The sequence below is a fragment of the Drosophila gunungcola genome, unplaced genomic scaffold (genome assembly GCF_025200985.1).
Source record: "Drosophila gunungcola strain Sukarami unplaced genomic scaffold, Dgunungcola_SK_2 000035F, whole genome shotgun sequence".
NCBI lineage: Eukaryota > Metazoa > Arthropoda > Insecta > Diptera > Drosophilidae > Drosophila > Drosophila gunungcola.
In genome coordinates this window covers 496767-518726 of record NW_026453209.1, presented here as the reverse complement: position 1 = coordinate 518726, position 21960 = coordinate 496767, and the positions used below count along the sequence as shown (strand labels likewise).

Genomic DNA, 21960 nt, shown 5'->3' with positions numbered 1-21960 from the left:
TTAGCTTCCTTTCTTGTTTTTTTTTTTAAATTTAAAAATTGAGGGTTTTATATTGGCCATTTCTAAATCAGGTATGAATAAAGCTAAATTTAAACTTTGATGTATCCATAATTTGCCGTAAATTATTCGTGAAAAAATCAAATTTGCTGCTCTTGTTTGAATATTTTTTAAAGCAATAACAAACCAAATTCAAATCAAATATGAAACATGTCGACGCCGACAGAGCGGCTGTAGCGTGCATCGAATAAACAGGAATTACTTTTGGGCCCATTAACAAATTTTCTCTATGAATAAATTACGAATAAGTTATACCTGTCCCACTGTCTTGTGACAGCTCAAACTACCAGTTGTCTCTTTCGCGCTTTTGTTGTTGACGACGAGTTTCAGTGGAAGGATCCCGTTGGAAAGCTCGCTCAGTGTAAAACTCTGGCTCGAGCTTTTAAATTTATAGGGCATTTGATCTTTTTCTGTTTTTTGTATACCCAAAGCGTGCAGACGTGCGAAGTGCACAACATTAAAGAGTTATAAATTACACGTGGACACTTATGTGATAAGTTTAATCTCATTCGGCAAAACAGAAAAGAATCCGAATTTAAAGAATTGTTAACCCTATTTCAATACTATCATATGAACACCAATTAATTTCACAGCAAATCCGCATCAGTTCTATGGGACTCAGCGACACGATACATATTCGTGTATGCAATCTGGGTCATTTGATTATAAATCTACGTTTCTTCTTATAATTTGTAAATGTTAATGGGAAAGCAAGGATTTAATATTAGCTTTAATAACTTAATGAAATTGATTAGAAATCGCTTAAAATAAATACTACGGAATTCCAATAATCCTGTTATCGTCAGAAGACCCGAATAAGGAAAGAACATCAATTTTAACCAAACTTTACAACATCACTCACCATTTGCCATGGCAGGGAGGGAACAGAGAGCATATGATTAACATTAATTTCATACTATTCTGCATTATTGACCGTATATCGGGTAACATTAGTTCACTTTCTGGTTATAAACTATTGTTGTTTATTTGATTTAATAAGAATTATAGAGTAGTATCAGTATCTAGCGCACTGAACTTTATTTGGTGGGCAATGTGCCAAGGGAATTTATAAGGAATAGGAAGAACCCCGACCCGATCCGACGAGCTGAGCGCAAAGCGCAGCAAAGTGCACGAACCCCAATTCCTTATCCAGGCAAGGCTGAAGTCGAGAAAAGGACAGCTTAGAATTACATTGTATACTACACTAGTACTTATATTAGACACAGAATAAGTTTACGCATAAAAGTAATACCAAACATCGTTCTACGATAAGCTTAAGTTGGTAAATTAATTAGATGAAGTCTACTAGAATAAGATGGCAAGATTGGGTTTGCATCCAATTAAGGCCCCGTAGGTCAAATAGTAAAACGTTATTTTGCACAGACTCTATCCGGTCTATATGTACACTATATTGGGGGCTCCAAACTGGAGAGCAATACTTCAGGATTGGACGTACGAATGAATTGAAAAAAAACAAAGACATTATGACAGGGATTAACGAATTCCTTATACCACCTTTTTAAAAATCCTAGCACTGTCCTGGCCTTATTTTCCATGGAAGTGATATGGTCAGAAAATTTAAGTTTTGGAGCAATAGAATGCCAAGGTTATCAAGATGTATATTTTTAGTCAACTCACAACCACCTAGCGTATACTTAGCACGTTGTGGATTAAATCTATAAAATGTTATTAGCTTGCATTTAATGCTTTTTAAGTCCAATAGATTTACAGAACACCATGTTTGAAAAGCATTAAGGTCCGTTTGTAAGATTGAACGGAGGGAATTATCGCAATATTGCATACATAACTTAAAGTCATCTGGCTTCTTGTGGCACGCCTGAAGTAACTTGGATCAGCATAGATACCGAGCTTTATAAAATGACTCAGATAACTCGAATTGTTAAATGCATTATAAAAGATACTAATGTCCTCAACTATGTTGGTGCCTGAATAAAGTTCGTACCAATCAAGCGAGATATATGTACAAGTATTTAGCGACCAAAGTTTGTTTTACGAAAGCTGTGGATTCGTTTAATAGTTTAAGCTGAGTGATAGGGATCTTCAATTTGTGTAAGTCGCAACGTTCTTAAAACACAAACTCCTTCTGGAATTGACACAAAACTTGCTTGAGACAGCGCAATGTCAAGTAAGCCGTCAATTAAGTCTTGCTAAGCTTAGGGATGTTAAATATTTGATTTATTTCTCGCATTAGGTAAATTAAAATCACTTAAAACTATTTACTGATCTCTGACTGACAGTTTATAAAAATAAGCTGAATATCAATAAAAATAAAAACGTTGTTAGGAACGATTAAGACATAACATTTTAAAGTTAATTTTATTAAAATCTTTAATAACGTTTCGCTGAAATCAGTGCCTAAGCAAATTGACGTCGCACACACACTGTAGCGTCGTTTCCAGTCAGTATCATCGAGGAGGGTTCAGTCTGAGGTTTTTTGCCAACCAAGTATTATTCTCTTCCTTTAATAACAATTTCTCAAACTTCTTTTTTTTCTTTGCTGTTACGAGGCCAAGAAGAGTCTAAGTTATTGTTGCATCATCGGCCTTAAAAAAGATTTCCTCTTTTCGTGAAATGGTTGTGTAATGTCCTTTATTAACCATGACCACGGTGAAACATTGCTCTTGATGAACTCTGTCACTTTGTAAAGTGCTTTTTAAATGAAAATTGGTTATTTTCATATAGAAATGATCGACTAAACTAAGTGCAAAACTAGGAACACGGCATGAGTTTTCTATTAGTGTCTGACTTTAACAAGAAAGGAAGCAAACTTCGGCAAGCCTAAGTTTATATACCCTTGCAGCTATTGCAAGAATTAAATATTTTTGAAAACATTAAAATTATGATTTACTTGCGTATATGTCTAAAAACATTGAAGCAATGATGATTTGCAGCTCAATTATTAGATAGTTATTTTATATAATTTTATTATTTCTATGGGAGCTATATGATATAGTCGTCCTATTTTGATGAAATTTTAACCGTAATTCTGATATATTTATCCACTACTATATGTCGAAGAACTTATAGAAAAATTTAAAAACACCAAAGTTATAATTTTTTTTTATTTACTTTTATGATTGTTCCTATGGGAGCTATATGCTATAGTCGTCCGATTTTGCTGAAATTTAATCCGTGATTCTGAAATATTTATCCATTACTATATCTCGAAGAACTAAAAAAAAAATTAGAAAACAGAAAAGTTATAATTTTTTTTCATTTATTTTTATAATTGTTCCTATGGGAGCTATAGTCGTTCGATTTTGATGAAATTTAAACCGTAATTCTGAAATATTTAACCATTACTATATCTCGAAGAACTAAAAAAAAAATTAAAAAACAGAAAAGTTATAATTTTTTTTCATTTATTTTTCCGATTGTTTCTATGGGAGCTATATGCTATAGTCGTCCGATTTTGATAAAATTTAAACCATAATTCTGATATATTAAACCATTACTAAATGTCGAAGAACTAAAAAAAAAATTAAAAAACAGCAAAGTTATAATTTTTTTTCATTTATTTTTCCGATTGTTTCTATGGGAGCTATATGCTATAGTCGTCCGATTTTGATAAAATTTAAACCATAATTATGATATATTAAATCATTACTAAATGTCGAAGAACTAAAAAAAAAATTAAAAAACAGCAAAGTTATAATTTTTTTTCATTTATTTTTCCGATTGTTCCTATGGGAGCTATATGCTATAGTCGTCCGATCCGGCTCGTTCCGACTTATATACTACCTGCAATAGAAAGACAACTTTTGGGAAAGTTTCATGCAGAAAGCTTAAAAACTGAGAGACTAGTTTGCATATAAACGGACGGACAGACGGACAGACAGACGGACGGACAGACGGACGGACAGACGGACATGGCTAGATCGACTCTACTAGTGATGCTGATCAAGAATATATATACTTTATAGGGTCGGAAACGTCTCCTTCACTGCGTTGCAAACTTCTGACTGAAATTATAATACCCTCTGCAAGGGTATAAAAAGAAGCTCCGCATTGCGGACATTTGCAATTTCAAAATTTTTCCAAACAGCTGAATTAAATTTTACTTTTTCGGAATATATAAATTGGCGAACACATTCTCTGTTGTCTGACTGGGGGGTTATGATTGCAATTAGAGCATTTCCAATTTACAACATGTTTAAGTATAAAAAATGGTATTATTCCTGTTAGGAATGAACAAAAAATCTTCTCAGTCTTGCTCTTATGTTTTTAAAAATAATTGACCGTGAAACCGAAATGTTTCCATCGTTAAAGAGTTTGTGCTTTTAAATATATTATTATTTTGGGTTTTACGATTTACGTTTTTTTTATTTGTATTCTTAATGATTTGGTTTTTTCTTTCAGTTTCCTTTTCACATCTGCAATGTATTGGATGTATACAAATTTATTCAGGAATTCGAGTTCGCGCTTATATGGCTTGTGCCGATCAAAGTCTGCACAATCTCCGCTTTCAGAATATCGCTTTTAGAATATATTTCTACGATTTTTGTATTTTTTTTATTTAGTCCACCAGTAAAGTCTATAAGAACTCAGAGTTTTGCTTTTAGCATTCCAATTGACAATACTAGGGAGAGGAAGCAAATTATGTTCGTAGCAAATGTCTGCACTATCATGCGGGAAGTTCTCTCCCATTTAACATTAGATATCATTACGAACATAATTTAAACAGCTCGCACTAATTTAAGATAGTGGCACCGGCAAGTTACATGATAAACAAATTTGACAGGTCAAAAATATTAAAAGTGGTTGATGGTGAGCATAATGGATTACTATACCAACTTAAATTAACGCTTAAATCGGGGCTAACAAAAATTAAGTCTAAAAGTTGGTTTAACTTATTAAATTCATAATTCATTTGGTAAAAATATCATCAATATATGGAATTTAATGTGGCAAGTGCAAATTAAGATGAATGGTAAAAATCGCCAAAAAGACGCAGACGTATTGATTATCTTCTAGATCCTTATAGATATGGACAATACTGTCCACATGCGCCTTGAATTACTCGAAGCCGCTGCTTGGGTACCACCGGGAAAGTCGACTTGGAAGGCCCAGAGAGCGCCACGCAAACATGATCTAGAAGAGATTCCTCATTTACGAGAAATAGAAGCGCAAAGCAAATTACGCCGCACCGTTATGTTGATTTTTAACAGCATCCCGGTCCTTGCGGATTACTTGGTAGAGATTCGGATTGAAAAATTCATTGTCAAATAATGTAATATATTCATAGTCACAGGAAAAAAGACGCTACACGCAGCTGAGTCCGATCCAGTTGGTTATAAGGCTGGCGACGATGTTGATGATCTTTAAGAGAGACCCAAAGAGAGTTAGGCATTCCCATACCACAGTTATAAGAAATCTTACAATCTGGCGAAAGTGTGAAAAAACATTGTTGAAGGTTCAGCGGCGAAACAAGATGAGAGCGAAACTCCGGAGAGGGCGCCGATATTGAAGCTAATAAGACAGCTTTGGCCAGTATCACACAAGGCGGACACCCACAGATCAAGCAAATTATGTTGTTGTTGCATTGAAAGAGAGATAGATCTTAATGAAAGCGCAATTCCGAAGAGCGCGCTGACCGCGGTAAACAGCTGACGTTGTTGTTGCGAATCCAAAATGGAAATAAGATGAAGGGCAGTGTTATAGTTAAGTCGGAAGTAACTGAAAACCGGCCAGTTCAACTCCACTTAAATCTGCCACCGTACTGTTCCTCTCTCTCTGTAGACAAACCTTTTCACCTTTACTGAGCGCAGCAAAAACTCATTAATAAACACAGAGTCATAAAGATGATCAGGGACATCAAGCTTAAAATTTACGAATTTTAAAGTCATAACGTCTGTGTCTTTTTTTCAAGTTTAATGCATTTATGACCTTTAGCGTCTACTTGTAATTTAGAATGGCATTCAGCTCCATTGCAGCGTTGAATCTTCCAATATAGTGCCACTCCAACCACAAGTTTTTGTTTGTTGTTGTTGTTTATTCTTGTTGTTGTTCCTTAGCTTATTGTTTTGAACTTGTATAATTTTACCCCCGCAGCAGCTGGAGGAAGAGTAGACAGATGTGTAGAAGATGAAGCAGTAGCTGCGTATGACTGGCAGCTACCTTTATATTGGCAGCCCTCGTTAGGCGTGGTCTAATATTGACATCATTTACAGGAAATTCCTCAAAAAATTTTGAATTTAAGGCCTGAAACAGGTGCTCAAAAGATTTCACATTTTTATCAAGTTCATCAATTTAGAATGCGAGTCATTCGCCACCAACAAGCTATCACACTACCATATTATATTGGGATTTAATAAAAGCTTGATCACATCAGCAGCTAGGTCAACACAGGCTGTGTGGAATACCCGCAGTACAAAGGCGAGCAGCGGACAGCATCCAAAGAATGGAGCTGGGCCACTGTAATTGCACGTCCAAAATCATTCAAAGCTAGCTGAAGACCTAAAATCGGCTTTCTAGTGATTCAATTATATTCGCCCTTTAAACGCTATTGAATGCGTTTTTAATATCCAAAGTAGCTAAGAGTAATATAGGTCTCTTATGTTAAATACTACAGGAAAGCCTCTGGAGAAGACAATCAATCCGCGACAAGCAATGGCAGTCAACAGAGCCGAGTGCCATTCTAAATTACAAGCAGACGCTAAAGTTCATAAACTTGTAAAAAATAAGACACCGACGTTACGACTTCAATAGAAGATAATCAAGTCTGCGTCTTCTTGGCGATTTTAACCTTTTTTCTTAATTTGCACCTGCCACATAAAATTCCATTTATTGATGATCTTTTTACCAAATGAATTATGTATTTAATAAGTTAAACCAACTTTTTTTTATCATGTAACTTGCCGGTGCCACCAACTTTAATAAGTGCGAGCTGTTTAAATTAAGTTCGTAATGATATCTAATGTTAAATAGGAGAGATCCTCCCGCATGGTAGTGCAGACATTTGCTACGAACATAATTTGCTTTCTCTCCCTAGTCTTCTTTCCTGTGACTAAGAAGTCATTACATTAGTTGACAATGAATTTATTAATCCGAATCTCTTCCAAGTAATCCGCAAGGACCCGGATGCTGTTACAAATCAACATTACGGTGCGGCGTAATCTGCGTTGCGCTTCTATTTCTCGTAAATGAGGAATATCTTCTTGATCAAATTTGCGTGGCACTCTCTGGGCCTTAAAAGTCGACTTTCCCGGTGGTACCACATAACTTTTATGCGAGCTGTTTAAATTAAGTTCGGAATGATAACTATTGTTAAATGGGAGAGATCCTTCCGCATGATAGTGCTTTCTCTCCCTAGTATTGTCAATAGGTATGCTAAAAGCAAAACTTCGGGTTCTTATAGACTTCACTGATGGACTAAAAAAAAGATATACAAAAATCTTAAAAATATGTTCTACAAGCGATATTCTGAAAGCGGAGATTGTGCAGACTTTGATCGGCACAAGCCATATAAGCACGAACTCGAATTCCTGAATAAATTTGTATACATCCAAGACATTGTAGATGTGAAAAGAAAACTGCTTACTAGCCCCAAATTATTACTTGAAAATAAATAGGCTTATTCAGACTTGGGGGTGGCTAATCTATCCGGAAGATATTGATTGCATTTCTCCTCTCATTTTGAAAAACCCAATATACGGTCTCTGTGGCCCCTTTAAAATTATTTTTAATAAATCTCTCTCCAAAGGGGTGTTTAATTTAAGAATTTAAGAAACTTGCCACAGATACTCAGACTTTCAAGCCCGGTGTAAAAAAAATTGTATTTCTAATTATAGGCCAATAGCAAAGCTCAGCAATGAGCCCAAAATGTTTGAACGAATTGTGGCTAGGCAGCTGGTGTTTCTTGTTGCTTAAATCATTAGCCCTAACCAGTATGGATTTATGCAAGGACGGTCGGCAACGACAAATCTAGTTATTTGTAATAGCTTTTGTATTCGTGCACATTTAAATAAAAACCAAAAATGACACGGTTAACACAGATTTTGTTAAAGCATTTGATAAAGTCTGTCATGAAGCTCTATTGGCTAATCTTGTAAGAATGGGCTAAAACTTTTCAATCATAAACTGGACTAAATTCTATTTGATGGACGGGGTAAATAGAGTGGAAAATAATGTTTTATTTTTTTAATGATAAATGCAAGTGCACTTAACTTATTAAATCAAAAAATATTAAAACAAAAAATGTTCTTAATGTCCACGACATCAGACGTATTTTAATATCGCTCCGCCGAGTGGGTTATTTAAAAAAATATAATTTGCGAAAATTCTCCTATGGTAGGCATGGGTACATGCGCTCACAAAAATCTTAGAAATAAGTTCAACAGGCGATATTCTGAAAGCGGGGATTGTGCAGACTTTGATCGGCACAAGCCACATAGTCGCGTAGTCGAATTTCTGAATTAATTTTTATACATCCAACACATTGCAGATGTGAAAAGAAAACTGCTTACTAACGCAAAGTTATTACTTGAAAATAAATAGGCTTCTTCGGACTTGGGGGTGGCTAATCTGTTCGCTTAGTTTTCTTGCATCCTGTTTTGAACCATTTTCATCGTGGAATGATGATAAATAAGCTTCTTTGGACTTGGTGGTGGATGATCTTATGAAGAACTGAAATCCATTGCCTCAGTGATAAATACAGGAAATTTAGATGTTACTGATTCTGACTGTCTTACTGCTGCTTTGTCTCGAAAAATATTAATGACTCGGAAAATATTGCTGATTTGGAAAATATTGATGATTCGGAAAATATTGATTTCCTTTCTCCTTTCATTTTGAAAAACGATCTCTGTAGCAAAGCTCAGCAATGTGCCCAAAATGTTTGAACGAATTGTGGCTAGGCAGCTGGTGTTTCTTGTTGCTCACATCTTTAGCCCTAACCAGCATGGATTTATGTAAGGACGGTAAGGACGACAAATCTAGTCATTTGTAATAGCTTTTGTGTTCGTGCACTTTTAAATAAAAACCAAGATAGCACGGTTTACACAGATTTTGCTAAAGCATTTGATAAAGTTTTTCATGAAGCTCTATTGACTTAACTTGTAAAGAATGGACTTAAACTCTTCAATCCTAAACTGAATCAGATCCTATTTAAAGGGCAAAGTGTATAGAGTGGAAAACGTTTTTTTTTTCTAGCCTGGTTTATTTTCTAGCTGAGTTTTTGTTATTGATGATCTTTTTACCAAATGAATTATGTATTTAATAAGTTAAACCAACTTTTTTTTATCATGTAACTTGCCGGTGCCACCAACTTTAATAAGTGCGAGCTGTTTAAATTAAGTTCGTAATGATATCTAATGTTAAATAGGAGAGATCCTCCCGCATGGTAGTGCAGACATTTGCTACGAACATAATTTGCTTTCTCTCCCTAGTCTTCTTTCCTGTGACTAAGAAGTCATTACATTAGTTGACAATGAATTTATTAATCCGAATCTCTTCCAAGTAATCCGCAAGGACCCGGATGCTGTTACAAATCAACATTACGGTGCGGCGTAATCTGCGTTGCGCTTCTATTTCTCGTAAATGAGGAATATCTTCTTGATCAAATTTGCGTGGCACTCTCTGGGCCTTAAAAGTCGATTTTCCCGGTGGTACCACATAACTTTTATGCGAGCTGTTTAAATTAAGTTCGGAATGATAACTATTGTTAAATGGGAGAGATCCTTCCGCATGATAGTGCTTTCTCTCCCTAGTATTGTCAATAGGTATGCTAAAAGCAAAACTTCGGGTTCTTATAGACTTCACTGGTGGACTAAAAAAAAGATATACAAAAATCTTAAAAATATGTTCTACAAGCGATATTCTGAAAGCGGAGATTGTGCAGACTTTGATCGGCACAAGCCATATAAGCACGAACTCGAATTCCTGAATAAATTTGTATACATCCAAGACATTGTAGATGTGAAAAGAAAACTGCTTACTAGCCCCAAATTATTACTTGAAAATAAATAGGCTTATTCAGACTTGGGGGTGGCTAATCTATCCGGAAGATATTGATTGCATTTCTCCTCTCATTTTGAAAAACCCAATATACGGTCTCTGTGGCCCCTTTAAAATTATTTTTAATAAATCTCTCTCCAAAGGGGTGTTTAATTTAAGAATTTAAGAAACTTGCCACAGATACTCAGATTTTCAAGCCCGGTGTAAAAAAAATTGTATTTCTAATTATATGCCAATAGCAAAGCTCAGCAATGAGCCCAAAATGTTTGAACGAATTGTGGCTAGGCAGCTGGTGTTTCTTGTTGCTTAAATCATTAGCCCTAACCAGTATGGATTTATGCAAGGACGGTCGGCAACGACAAATCTAGTTATTTGTAATAGCTTTTGTATTCGTGCACATTTAAATAAAAACCAAAAATGACACGGTTAACACAGATTTTGTTAAAGCATTTGATAAAGTCTGTCATGAAGCTCTATTGGCTAATCTTGTAAGAATGGGCTAAAACTTTTCAATCATAAACTGGACTAAATTCTATTTGATGGACGGGGTAAATAGAGTGGAAAATAATGTTTTATTTTTTTAATGATAAATGCAAGTGCACTTAACTTATTAAATCAAAAAATATTAAAACAAAAAATGTTCTTAATGTCCACGACATCAGACGTATTTTAATATCGCTCCGCCGAGTGGGTTATTTAAAAAAATATAATTTGCGAAAATTCTCCTATGGTAGGCATGGGTACATGCGCTCACAAAAATCTTAGAAATAAGTTCAACAGGCGATATTCTGAAAGCGGGGATTGTGCAGACTTTGATCGGCACAAGCCACATAGTCGCGTAGTCGAATTTCTGAATTAATTTTTATACATCCAACACATTGCAGATGTGAAAAGAAAACTGCTTACTAACGCAAAGTTATTACTTGAAAATAAATAGGCTTCTTCGGACTTGGGGGTGGCTAATCTGTTCGCTTAGTTTTCTTGCATCCTGTTTTGAACCATTTTCATCGTGGAATGATGATAAATAAGCTTCTTTGGACTTGGTGGTGGATGATCTTATGAAGAACTGAAATCCATTGCCTCAGTGATAAATACAGGAAATTTAGATGTTACTGATTCTGACTGTCTTACTGCTGCTTTGTCTCGAAAAATATTAATGACTCGGAAAATATTGCTGATTTGGAAAATATTGATGATTCGGAAAATATTGATTTCCTTTCTCCTTTCATTTTGAAAAACGATCTCTGTAGCAAAGCTCAGCAATGTGCCCAAAATGTTTGAACGAATTGTGGCTAGGCAGCTGGTGTTTCTTGTTGCTCACATCTTTAGCCCTAACCAGCATGGATTTATGTAAGGACGGTAAGGACGACAAATCTAGTCATTTGTAATAGCTTTTGTGTTCGTGCACTTTTAAATAAAAACCAAGATAGCACGGTTTACACAGATTTTGCTAAAGCATTTGATAAAGTTTTTCATGAAGCTCTATTGACTTAACTTGTAAAGAATGGACTTAAACTCTTCAATCCTAAACTGAATCAGATCCTATTTAAAGGGCAAAGTGTATAGAGTGGAAAACGTTTTTTTTTTCTAGCCTGGTTTATTTTCTAGCTGAGTTTTTGTTATTTGCTAATGATTTTTAAATGTTCAAGACAAATAATTATGCTTAAAATAGTCAGCTGCTTCAACATGACTTTAACAGAGTTGCTTATTGGTGCTCCCGAAATGTGCTGCCACTGAACTTTTCAAAATATTTTTGGTAGGTACAGCCAAAGAATTAACAATGTGCTTTGCTCGTATATTAATACTCGCTCTGTGGCCTCAATAAATAAATCCCTAGGCTTATTATAGAACATATTCACCACATAATTCCAAAAGCATGCGCTATGTACAGCTTTGTGAAGCGCAATCCTTTGTAGTTTTCTGAACCAGATACCAAGCTGTTTATTTTCGCCTTTTGTTCTTGAACTGATCGAAGGCAGAATCGACTGTCCAGCGTTCCTTAATAGCATTAATTTATCTGTCTCTGGTAGGTCTTCAAGAGCAGCGGTGCCATTTTACACTTGCTTGTAGGTCAAATTATGGTTTAAATGAGCCTACATGTAGAGCCCTAAGTTTATATAAAGCCTCACACCTTACTTGTGCCAGGACCCTAGCTCTCCGAGACTCCGTTAGGATAGCATTTTTCAATAATTTGTCTACTATTAATCATTAGTTTTTTCTAGTTACGTAGTCAGAAAAATAAATAAATAAATAAATAATTCCGAAAAAAATAAACGATATCAATGTTATTAAACATTTTCCGTGCAAAGAAAACCCGTGTGAAAAAAACCCGTCTATTCTACACGATTGGATTCGATTGTGCATTCTGCACATCAGTCACAGAATTATAACTAATGGGCAAGTATAAAGCAGTTGAAAATATTGGAAGATTAAAAATACAAGAAAAGAAAGAAATGATATTTAGGCAATACTTTTAACGGGAACACAGAAAGAAAATGGTTTCAAAAACCAAAATTGGCAGCAAAAATAACTGAGGTACTGTTTGAAGTAATTATTAATTTAGCGTAATCTTACATCATCTGAATGTGAAATTCGTAGAGCCCTTTGAACAGCAACACTATTTGTAGACTTGTGTCCCTTATTGTACCTGCCAGATGTAGGAATAAAAACACATAACATTTTAATATAAGGTGCATAAAGTATAAGACAAATTACACTTCCTATAGGTATAATTTCAGAAGAAAAAAAAAGTAATAAAGATTTATGAAAATTTTAATTTAACAACACTCGAAAAAAATCGCTTGAAAGCACAATGAAAGACTTGGCTGTTTTTTTTTTAGATATGCAGTGAAGTCATAACCAAACATAATTGCCAATACCTTCTAAAATTAAAGCTCGATTTTGAAAATATTTGTGTCTATCGATAGATATGGCCGACACACATACACAAAATCAAATACCTATGGTCTACCATGTCTGAGACTGACATGACAAACTTTAACAATTTCTGAACGTTAAAATGGACGTGGCTCCGTTAGAAATCAACTAGCTAGAATCTACATATCAAGTTCAAAATCTCTAGCTTTATAGTTTCCGATAGTATATAGTTTATAGATCGACTCGGCTATTAAACCTGATCAGGAATATATATACTTCATTGGGTCGAAAACGCTTTCTTCTACCTGTTACACATTTGTGAAAAAGTACAATATCCTTTTGCTTTTCGAGTAAAGGATAAAAAAAATAATAGGGTAATAAATAACAGTAAAATGTCAAATAAAAAAATTTAATTTAATAAATTGTCTTAACTTTATGCACAAAAATAAATGCTCTAATGAATGAGATGAGCAATGTATTTTCTTTCTTTTCACAGAAAGAGACAACTTAAGATTGCTTAAGATTTTTTGGTAATAAGCTTAGCTCACAAAATAACTGTTCAACTGCGGTCGCGAAATAAGATTTCTCCACTCAGACTTTGAGCAAAAAGTCCGAGAGCAACCAATTGCATTGTTCGTGTTAATATTTTGCTAGCGCTAAATCTTTTATTTTGCTCTGATCATTCACGGACCGTTTGCTCTTGAACAACGATTCAAAAAGTCTTTTCCGCATATGTGTGTGTGGCTAGCGCATTATCTTATAAGTTCCAAACTTGTAGCGTTAGGATGAAATTTTGTAATAAAATACAAAATACAAAAAAAAGAGTTGTGCACTTAAGTGAGCGAACTGAACATGTTCACATATATTGATCTTTTTGCTCACTTGGTCAGTTGTTCAGTTACTCACGTGTTCAGTTGCTCAGTTGTTCAGTTCAGTTGTTGTTAGGCATGCCAACTAAATGAAACAACCTATTACTTTGAGTTGTGAATTTAAACTGTTTTATTTTTCCAAATTTTGTTTCCAATATTCTTATCTATGGCCTACGCAGAGACCGCATTAGTTTGCCTGAGAGAGGGAGTTATCTCTTGGCCCCGCACAGGAGCTCTTGGTGAAGTGTGTGAGGCATGCAGTTACAAGTGCTAAGAGCTGCACCCTTGTCTTATTTTGAGTAACACATCGTAAATTATTGCTCTAGATCGATTAGTAGCCTAATTTCATTGACTCATTAGTGGACTTTTTTAATGGGCTGATTCCTTTGGCACATTAGCATTTAGCTATTGCTAACAGCTGATCTGAATTTGTTTACTCTGAACTGTCGCAAATCAAACGGAATAAATTATAAATCATGAATATGAGCGTGTTTACGGTAATCTTTAATGATCAGCAGAAGATCAACAATGCTAACGAGGCATTTGTCAACTTGGATGATAAGGAAGGGGAGCTGATGAAGTTGTTTGACGGGTTTGCAAAGGAGAACACCTCAGTTTCTAAAATAGAGCAAGGATCCCCGTATATGTGGGAGTTTTTTACTGCCAGACTTCCGCAGTAATGCATTGTGCCAGCTTTAAAGCTGCTTTGAGATGTATAGTCATGGTTGCCGTGTCAATTCTTCGACCAGATTTTGCGTTAGATCACGAAGACTGGCAAATAGTTGAAGATGAGTTCTCAGTACTGAAACCGTTTTATCAGGTAACTGTAAAAATATATTCTGCAAAAAATGTCACTCTCTCAAGGGTCATAATTCTAACCAAACTTTTACATTCAAAAATGAAAAAAATGTGTTCCATAAATGTATCGGTTACAATGATATTTGAGGAGCTGCGAAGCGAAATGGCCCGCCGATTCAAAGATTTGGAAGAGATTGACCTCTATGCAGAATGTCTGTACTTTGAACATAAACAACTGAACAAATGAGCAACTGAAGCAATTGAACACGTGAGCAACTAAGAAACTTAACAAGTGAGTAGCTGAACAACTGAGCAACTGAATGAGTGAGTAACTGATCAAGTGACTAATTGAACAACTGAACAAGTGAGCAATTGAGCAACTGAACAACTGAACAACTGAGCAACTGAACAAATGAGCAACTGAACAACTGAACAAGTGTGCAACTGAACAAGTGAGTAAACAAAGTGAGTGAGTTTGTACACTCAATACAAAGTGAGCAACTGAACTTGTTCACCAAAGTGAGTGAGTTTGTACACTCAATACAAAGTGAGCAACTGAACTTGTTCACCAAAGTGAACGAGTTTACCCAACACTACCCCCTGGGGTCCGCGCGAAACAAGCATTGCTTGATGTCGTCAGGGCCACTTGTATGTACTGACCATAGTTCATCAACTTCCAATATTAATTTCTGCAATAGCTGCAAGGATTATAAACTTTGGCTTTCCGAACTTTGCTTCCTTTCTTGTTTAATATGCTTTTAAAATTGACTTGGGGTTTCACCGAGCAATTAACCTTTTTTTTATTATCTCCGGCAATAATGTCTTTGAAAGCATTACGAACCGCTTTTAAATAGATAATATAGCTGCCTAGGCGTAAAAGTATTTGTTTTTGTTTTTGTTTTGAATTTTTTGTTGCAAAAATTTTTAATATTGATTAAATCAATTATTAATTTAGCTTTATTTATTCCGTTCTGTCGGCAATAAAGGATAAAGATAAGAAAATGGCATATGTAATAGTTTGTTGCGAATCCTTTGTTATCTGAGACAGCCTGCAGGCGCTTAGGCAAGGAATTTACCAAGTTTTCGCATACTCAATTGAGTTCCAAGCTTCTAATAAAGCTGTTTTAAGCTCGTTCGGGCTCTGTGCTGGAGTTGGGATAGTTTTGTCGCAGTTATAGGCCAACCAAAGCTTTGCAACACCCTAAATGTGCTTGGTATCGTTGTCTTCGTAAAAGGCAAGTTGTTTTCGATATCCAATTTTTAAAACTTGGTTTCACATTTTCTTTTAAAATGTTAAGGTACCCAAATTTATCTATTATACCATCTATAAAATGCAATGGGCCTATGCAGCCCCAAACCATCACAGAACCTCTTCCATCTAAATTAAATTTACTTTCATCGGTAAAAAGAACCTTCAATAAACTAGTTCCAACAACAAAAATGAATTTCTGAGTTTATTAATGGGCTTACGACACTACATTTCTGGCCTCATTCATTGCTAATTTTTTTAAGCTATACGATTTTACGTAAGTGCAAGCAAAACAAACGTATGACGATTCCAATGAGCAATGAATGAAGAAAATCGACAGTAAAAATACCCGATAGTAAAAATACTAGACGGAATTTAGTGAAAAAAATATCATTCGGTAAAATACGACCGGGGCCGATACATCAATTAGCAAAATTGTATTTAAGAAGTACAATTTTGGAGTTGACGACATAAATGATGTAAAAAGCGGGCCTTAAATGTATTGAAAACTATTTTTTTTTTACCATTTCAAGGTAACAACTGAAAATCCTTCAAACGTTAAAATAAGCGGGATAAACACAATATGATAAGCAAAACAACAAAGTTTGAATTTATGTGAAAAAGGCAGAGTGACCGTGAACTTATTACCAGAAAATCTCAAGCCGTATCCAAATAGTTGTCTCTGTCTCTGAGCTTTAATGAATCTATCAATGAATAAGACGAACAATGTAATGTCATACCCGTATAAGTATTTTCCTCTTTTCAGCACATTTATTCCTTTGCAAATTTAACTCTGCACTTTTTTTTCGGCTGATAAAAGGCTTTTTTTGGCAATTCTGCAATTGTAATTAAATTTATGCAGATTATACCGCTCAGTATTCAAGCGAACTTATTTACCAGTTCGGGTTTTTAAAGAAATTTTTAGTTCTTTGCCGGTTTTGAATGGATCTTGCTTAAGTAAGTATCTTGTTTCGACCTTCTCTGCTGTTATTGGCCAGCCTGAATTCATCACGGATCCTTTTGATTATCTCATGGACTATAGACTTGCTTTTTCCGACCAATTTAGCAATTTCCCTAACAGTTTTCTCTTCAAAATTGAGTTTCACAATTACCTGTCGAAGTTCTACAGAAGAGTGATTTCCAGTACCGTCCTTCGCTCTTGATCTCAAATAAAAACAAATCGCAATGCAAGAACCAAAAGTTTTACAGCGAATTCCAGGAAAATAAGCGGTGTTTTATGTGAATTTTGGTTTTGTCCGATTATTCGATGAGCGCCAAATATCGATTAAATTTCATATTTGATTAAAAATTAAGCGATTTTAATTGAATATTTAGGATTTTTTTTATTGATTATCAGAAATATATGAGTGTAAATTTTAAATTAAAAAAAATTTAATTTAGTGTAGTTTTAGTGTAGTTTTGAGGCATATTTATCTTACGCAAATAGTTGTCCCATTATGCGATGGAGCCACTATATTTATAAATCATTGAAGCCGTCAACATCAAACTACCGCTTAATTTTACATCTAAATTTAACGGCTAAACTATTTAATTTATATTTACGCTAATGAAAGAAGAAAGTTTTAAAAATAATGTACTTTTGTGAACTTTGAATCAGTGTGGTCGACCAGACTTGAAAAATTACATGGCAATCAAAAGTCGGGCATAATAAGACTTTTAAAAAGTAAATTGGTTTGGGTGAATTGTGGAAATTATATATTGGAAATTATGACTTTTGTGAGATGTTTAATTTTCTGTCCAACGACACCTCAATCCTGTCAATCCGATACTCCGTTCAAATAATATAGAGAGTTAGTTATTTATTTAAATAACTACGGAACTAAAAGCCAAATTAAGTTTTTGTGCCCACATTTGATCGATAGTTTTGAAAACGCCAGTAACAATTTCTTGTTGCTCTCAAGTCTTTTATAGGTTTCAAGATTACGTAACTTTTAATATACATATAACACATTTACATTGATTGAGGCGTTTGAAAATTCAATACAATTCAGATCTTTACTATCAGCATTTTGTGCTTATTTTAATGAGCAGAAATCTATGAAAGTCCAATTTGATTATGAAAAATTCTTATTGGAGTTAAATGGAAATATAAACAATAGTATTATGAAAAAAAAAATTTTTTTTTGATCAAGGGACAAAAAAGAGTTTATCATAATTTCAAAGAAAAAATTATTTTTTTATGTCTCCTGTACAAATTAAAACCAACTAACCCACAAAACATAAATTGTTGTTTAAATTAACATTAAAAAAACATTAACATTAACATTAAAACGTAACGTAACAACGTAAAGTATGTTCATAAGAATTTCAAGTAAGATAAGTTATATTTTTTTTTAATATTAATTAAATTAAATTCTTTTTTGTTTCTTGTTTAAACAAAAATAATAGTAATGTGACGATCGAACCTTCAACTTTAAAAAATTCTGGTAGTGACGATTATTATTTACGTTAATAAAAACTTTTTTTCCGGTGTTTAAAACTTACGTGTTGCATTGTATTTTCTTGAATAAACTGAGGCTCGCCGTCCTGCAGTATACGCATAAATATTTTTAAAGAATTTTCTAAGAAAGACGGGTAAGCTGGACTTTGCATTATCATTTCAAAGTGTTCACTAAGTTCTTGCGTAGCTTTTAGCTTGAGTTCTTCTTTTGCAGAAGAATCATTAAGAATATTTAAATAATTGCGGAACGTATTTACGGGATTACTTTCGTTCACCGCCATCATATACAATTAAGTAAACACCGACCACTAGATAAGCCTACACCGGTGTAAACAATATTGAACGACGGAAGGAAACTATTTTTCGGGAGATGTTCGTTATCTTTGTAGTTAAGTCATATTTGAAATTTCGGAATAGGAACACAAATCATTTTCGTGTTTATCTTATAGCCTGATTTCATTGGCGCATTAAAACGCATTTAGCCTAATGCGCATGTAATTACACAGGGAATCCCATAAGGCTAAATGCCGCATTTAAAATATATGCGATTATTAAATGCGATTAAAAACCATTCGCCACGAACGTTTTTAGAAAAAATACCGGAAAATACCGATGTTTAACGATATTTTGTTCATGTCACCACTTCAACAGCTTTTTTCTATATGCATAGTTGGCACAATTTTTTATATCTATTTTGTATAAAAATTTGCATTATTGCTGGATCTCTGGCATAAAATAACTCCCACATATACGGGGATCCTAGCCCTTTTTGGAAACTGTGGTGGTCTCTACTGCAAACCCGACATAACAACGCAATCAGCTTCTCTTCCTTGTCGTCCAAGTTGGCAAATGCTTCGGTCGCATTATGGATGTCCTGCTGAGCATTACAGAGTTTAGTAAACTCACTCATGTTCATTAATTTCTTTTGAATTTGCCAAAATTCAAAAGTAAACAAACCCAGATCAGCTGTTCGTGCCACTCACATGTCGGAGTAGCATTTGCTAAATGCTAATTTGCCAATGGAACGGGCACATGAATCCAAGCTGATTGTTTAACGAGTTGCGTTACACACAAAGCTCACACAGAAAATCCGAGAATAATAGCCTATTCACACCATTTTGTTTTTTTGTGGAACGATGGGAAGATAAGGAAAAAGTGAAATTAAAAGTAGCACTGCCACCGTCTACCGTGAATGTCAATGTCAAAACAAAACGTAGTTCATCCCGAGGATGTGAAACAAGAACGAACACTTAAGTCAAGTTCCCCGAGTATTCGAAACCGGTGACTTAACTAACAAATTTCAAACTTAATATTACCCCAAAAAAACAATCGAAATTTAGGTGGCACCATCTGTCGAAATAACCAACTAGAAGCTAAGGGAGTGCATCACCCCACCCGCTAAAAGTTTTTTTCGTTCTGTCTTTTTACATCATCGAAAACCAGCGATCACCAGTAGATTTTAATAACTCTAAATCTTTATAAAAAACTAGCTCGATTTTGAGATCAATTGCTAAGGTCTAACAGGTCTCATGTCACTGACAGACTTTTGCCATTTGTGGATTTTGAGATCAATTGCTAGGGTTGTGGACGTTGGATTGTACTTGGCTCCGTTTTGAATTGAACTTGCGCTACGAAAGTGAAACTCTTGTCCCATCGAGCCACCATCGGCAACTCAAAAACACTCGTCAACAGTCACAATTGCGAAGGAAACTTTATTGACTCTATCAAACTTTTTTAAAAGTTCTCTTCCTTCATTTTAGTTAATTAAACGCTATGAATAAAGGTTAAATTTTTAATCTGAACTTTAAAATCATAGCTTTTATATAATAGCTATTTGGTATACCATTTTCTGATTGGGGCACCGTTAGCCTTTCAAATCCCCATTCTCTCTTAACCAAAGCTCCTTGCTCATAGAAAACAGAAATAAAATGATTTCGCACCAAGAAAACAAAGTTTTCCGTCAATTAAACATAAATGAAATAACGGCTTGATAATTTCGGGTAAATTTACCATTTTGATTTTCCTTTTGACGAATGACTTGGCAACTACCACTTCCTGTTCCATTATGAGTGTCTTTCCGTTCCCTTCAGATGTTATGTTCATCTTCTCGTAAAGGGATCACACAGTTTCCCACACGGCTTTTTTATTTCCTTAACATTTTAATTACGTGACTTAAAAATAAGTAAATAGTTGAATCAATTTGTTAATGTTGTTTAGCTTTTTTTTTCAATTAGTGTAAATTTTATAAAGTAAATTTTAGGATTAATATTAAAAAAGTAGGAATAGCAGTTTTCCAATGAGCCCTGATAATATAAGTTAACAACCAGCTCCCAGCCTAAGCTAGGCAGGGCAGTTTTAGATTTTATATATTCATATCTTTATTTTACATTTTTATATATATTATACCAATATATCTCACGTAAGGCCACCCTAATATTGTGTCACCCTTATGGTGTCAAAGTTCTAAAACAGCAAAGTGCACCGGTATTGGTAACCAGGGATCGTATGACTTTAGCAATTTTGTGCTTGGTCAGTGAAGATGCCACGAGCATATCCCATACGTTTTACTTTTTGTCAACTTAATTTTAGTTCACTTTGGTAATCCAATGAATAAAGAGCCAAAGCTCTTCAACTAAAACTCCGGTCGATGTTACTGCTGCTCGCGTTTCCCCACAATTGGGAGCCGTAAGTCCAGACTGGCTTAAGCGTTGAATTGTAGAGCAGGACCTTGAAGTCCAGGCAGAGGGGGGAGCGAGCGTTTATGAGCTAATGGAGGTTATTGGATTTTAGTTTTAGATGAATTTTCTTAGCTTCGATATGTCTCCGCCATGTAAGTCTTCTGTCAAGGTGGACGCCAAGGTACGTTACATCGTCAGCTTGTGGAAGTGGCGTGTTATTCAGAGTTAGCGGGGGACACGTTTGTCTGTTAAGAGTAAACGTTATGTGTTTACACTTTTGCGCATTTATTTTTATACGCCAGTCCGATAACCACCTCTCCACTACCACGAGATGATCAGCTAGTTGTGCTGTTGCCTGAATTGGGCATTTGGACCGACTTAAGATCGCGGTATCGTCTGCGAATGTAGAAGTAGTTAGCCGCTGGTTCGTGGGAATATCTGCGGTGTAAAGGAGAAATAGAGTTGGACCAAGGGCGCTACCTTGAGGAACTCCAGCCTCTATCGTGTAATCGTCGGATATTGTAGTGTTGCATCTCATTGCGAAGGCTCTGTTGTATGCATAAGGCCATCGAGTCAGACTCGGTCGAAAGCCTGCGCAACGTCAAGGAATACCGCACTGCAGTATTCCCGAGACTCGAATGCAGTTCGTATTTCTGTTGTTAATCTGTTAACTTGCTCTATTGTTCCATGGCTTTCTCGAAAGCCAAATTGATGCGCCGGAATAATGTTGTGCTCTTTCAGATATGGGATTATGCGTGTCAGAAGGCATTTTTCGAGCAGTTTTGACAGACACGAGAGTAAACTTATCGGTCTATATGAGGCTGGTATTGTGTGATCTTTTCCTGGCTTTGGGATCATTTGATTACCGACTTTTTCCATTTTTTTGGGAAGTAGCCAAGTCGTGTAATCCCGTTAAATAGTTTACAAATTACCTCAACTGCACAGTTTGGGAGTTCAATTAGCATCTTAGGAGTTATTAGATCACCGCTTGGGGCC

At 35.1% G+C, this 21960-nt stretch overlaps 1 protein-coding gene across 3 annotated transcripts in view; it reads right to left on the bottom strand.

The window, feature by feature from the left end:
* LOC128263966 (transcription-associated protein 1-like) overlaps positions 1-18647 on the bottom strand; it is a 249763-nt gene extending 231116 nt beyond the window's left edge. For 2 of the 3 annotated variants that reach the window (XM_052999247.1, XM_052999248.1), the window contains exon 1: positions 18331-18646. In XM_052999247.1, the coding sequence (XP_052855207.1) occupies positions 18331-18570 (240 nt within the window). In that variant the 5' untranslated portion in view covers positions 18571-18646. Of the gene's footprint in view, positions 1-18330 lie in introns of all 3 variants that reach the window. The other variant, XM_052999246.1, reaches the window with a different exon arrangement.
* Between the last annotated feature and the right edge of the window lie 3313 nt (positions 18648-21960).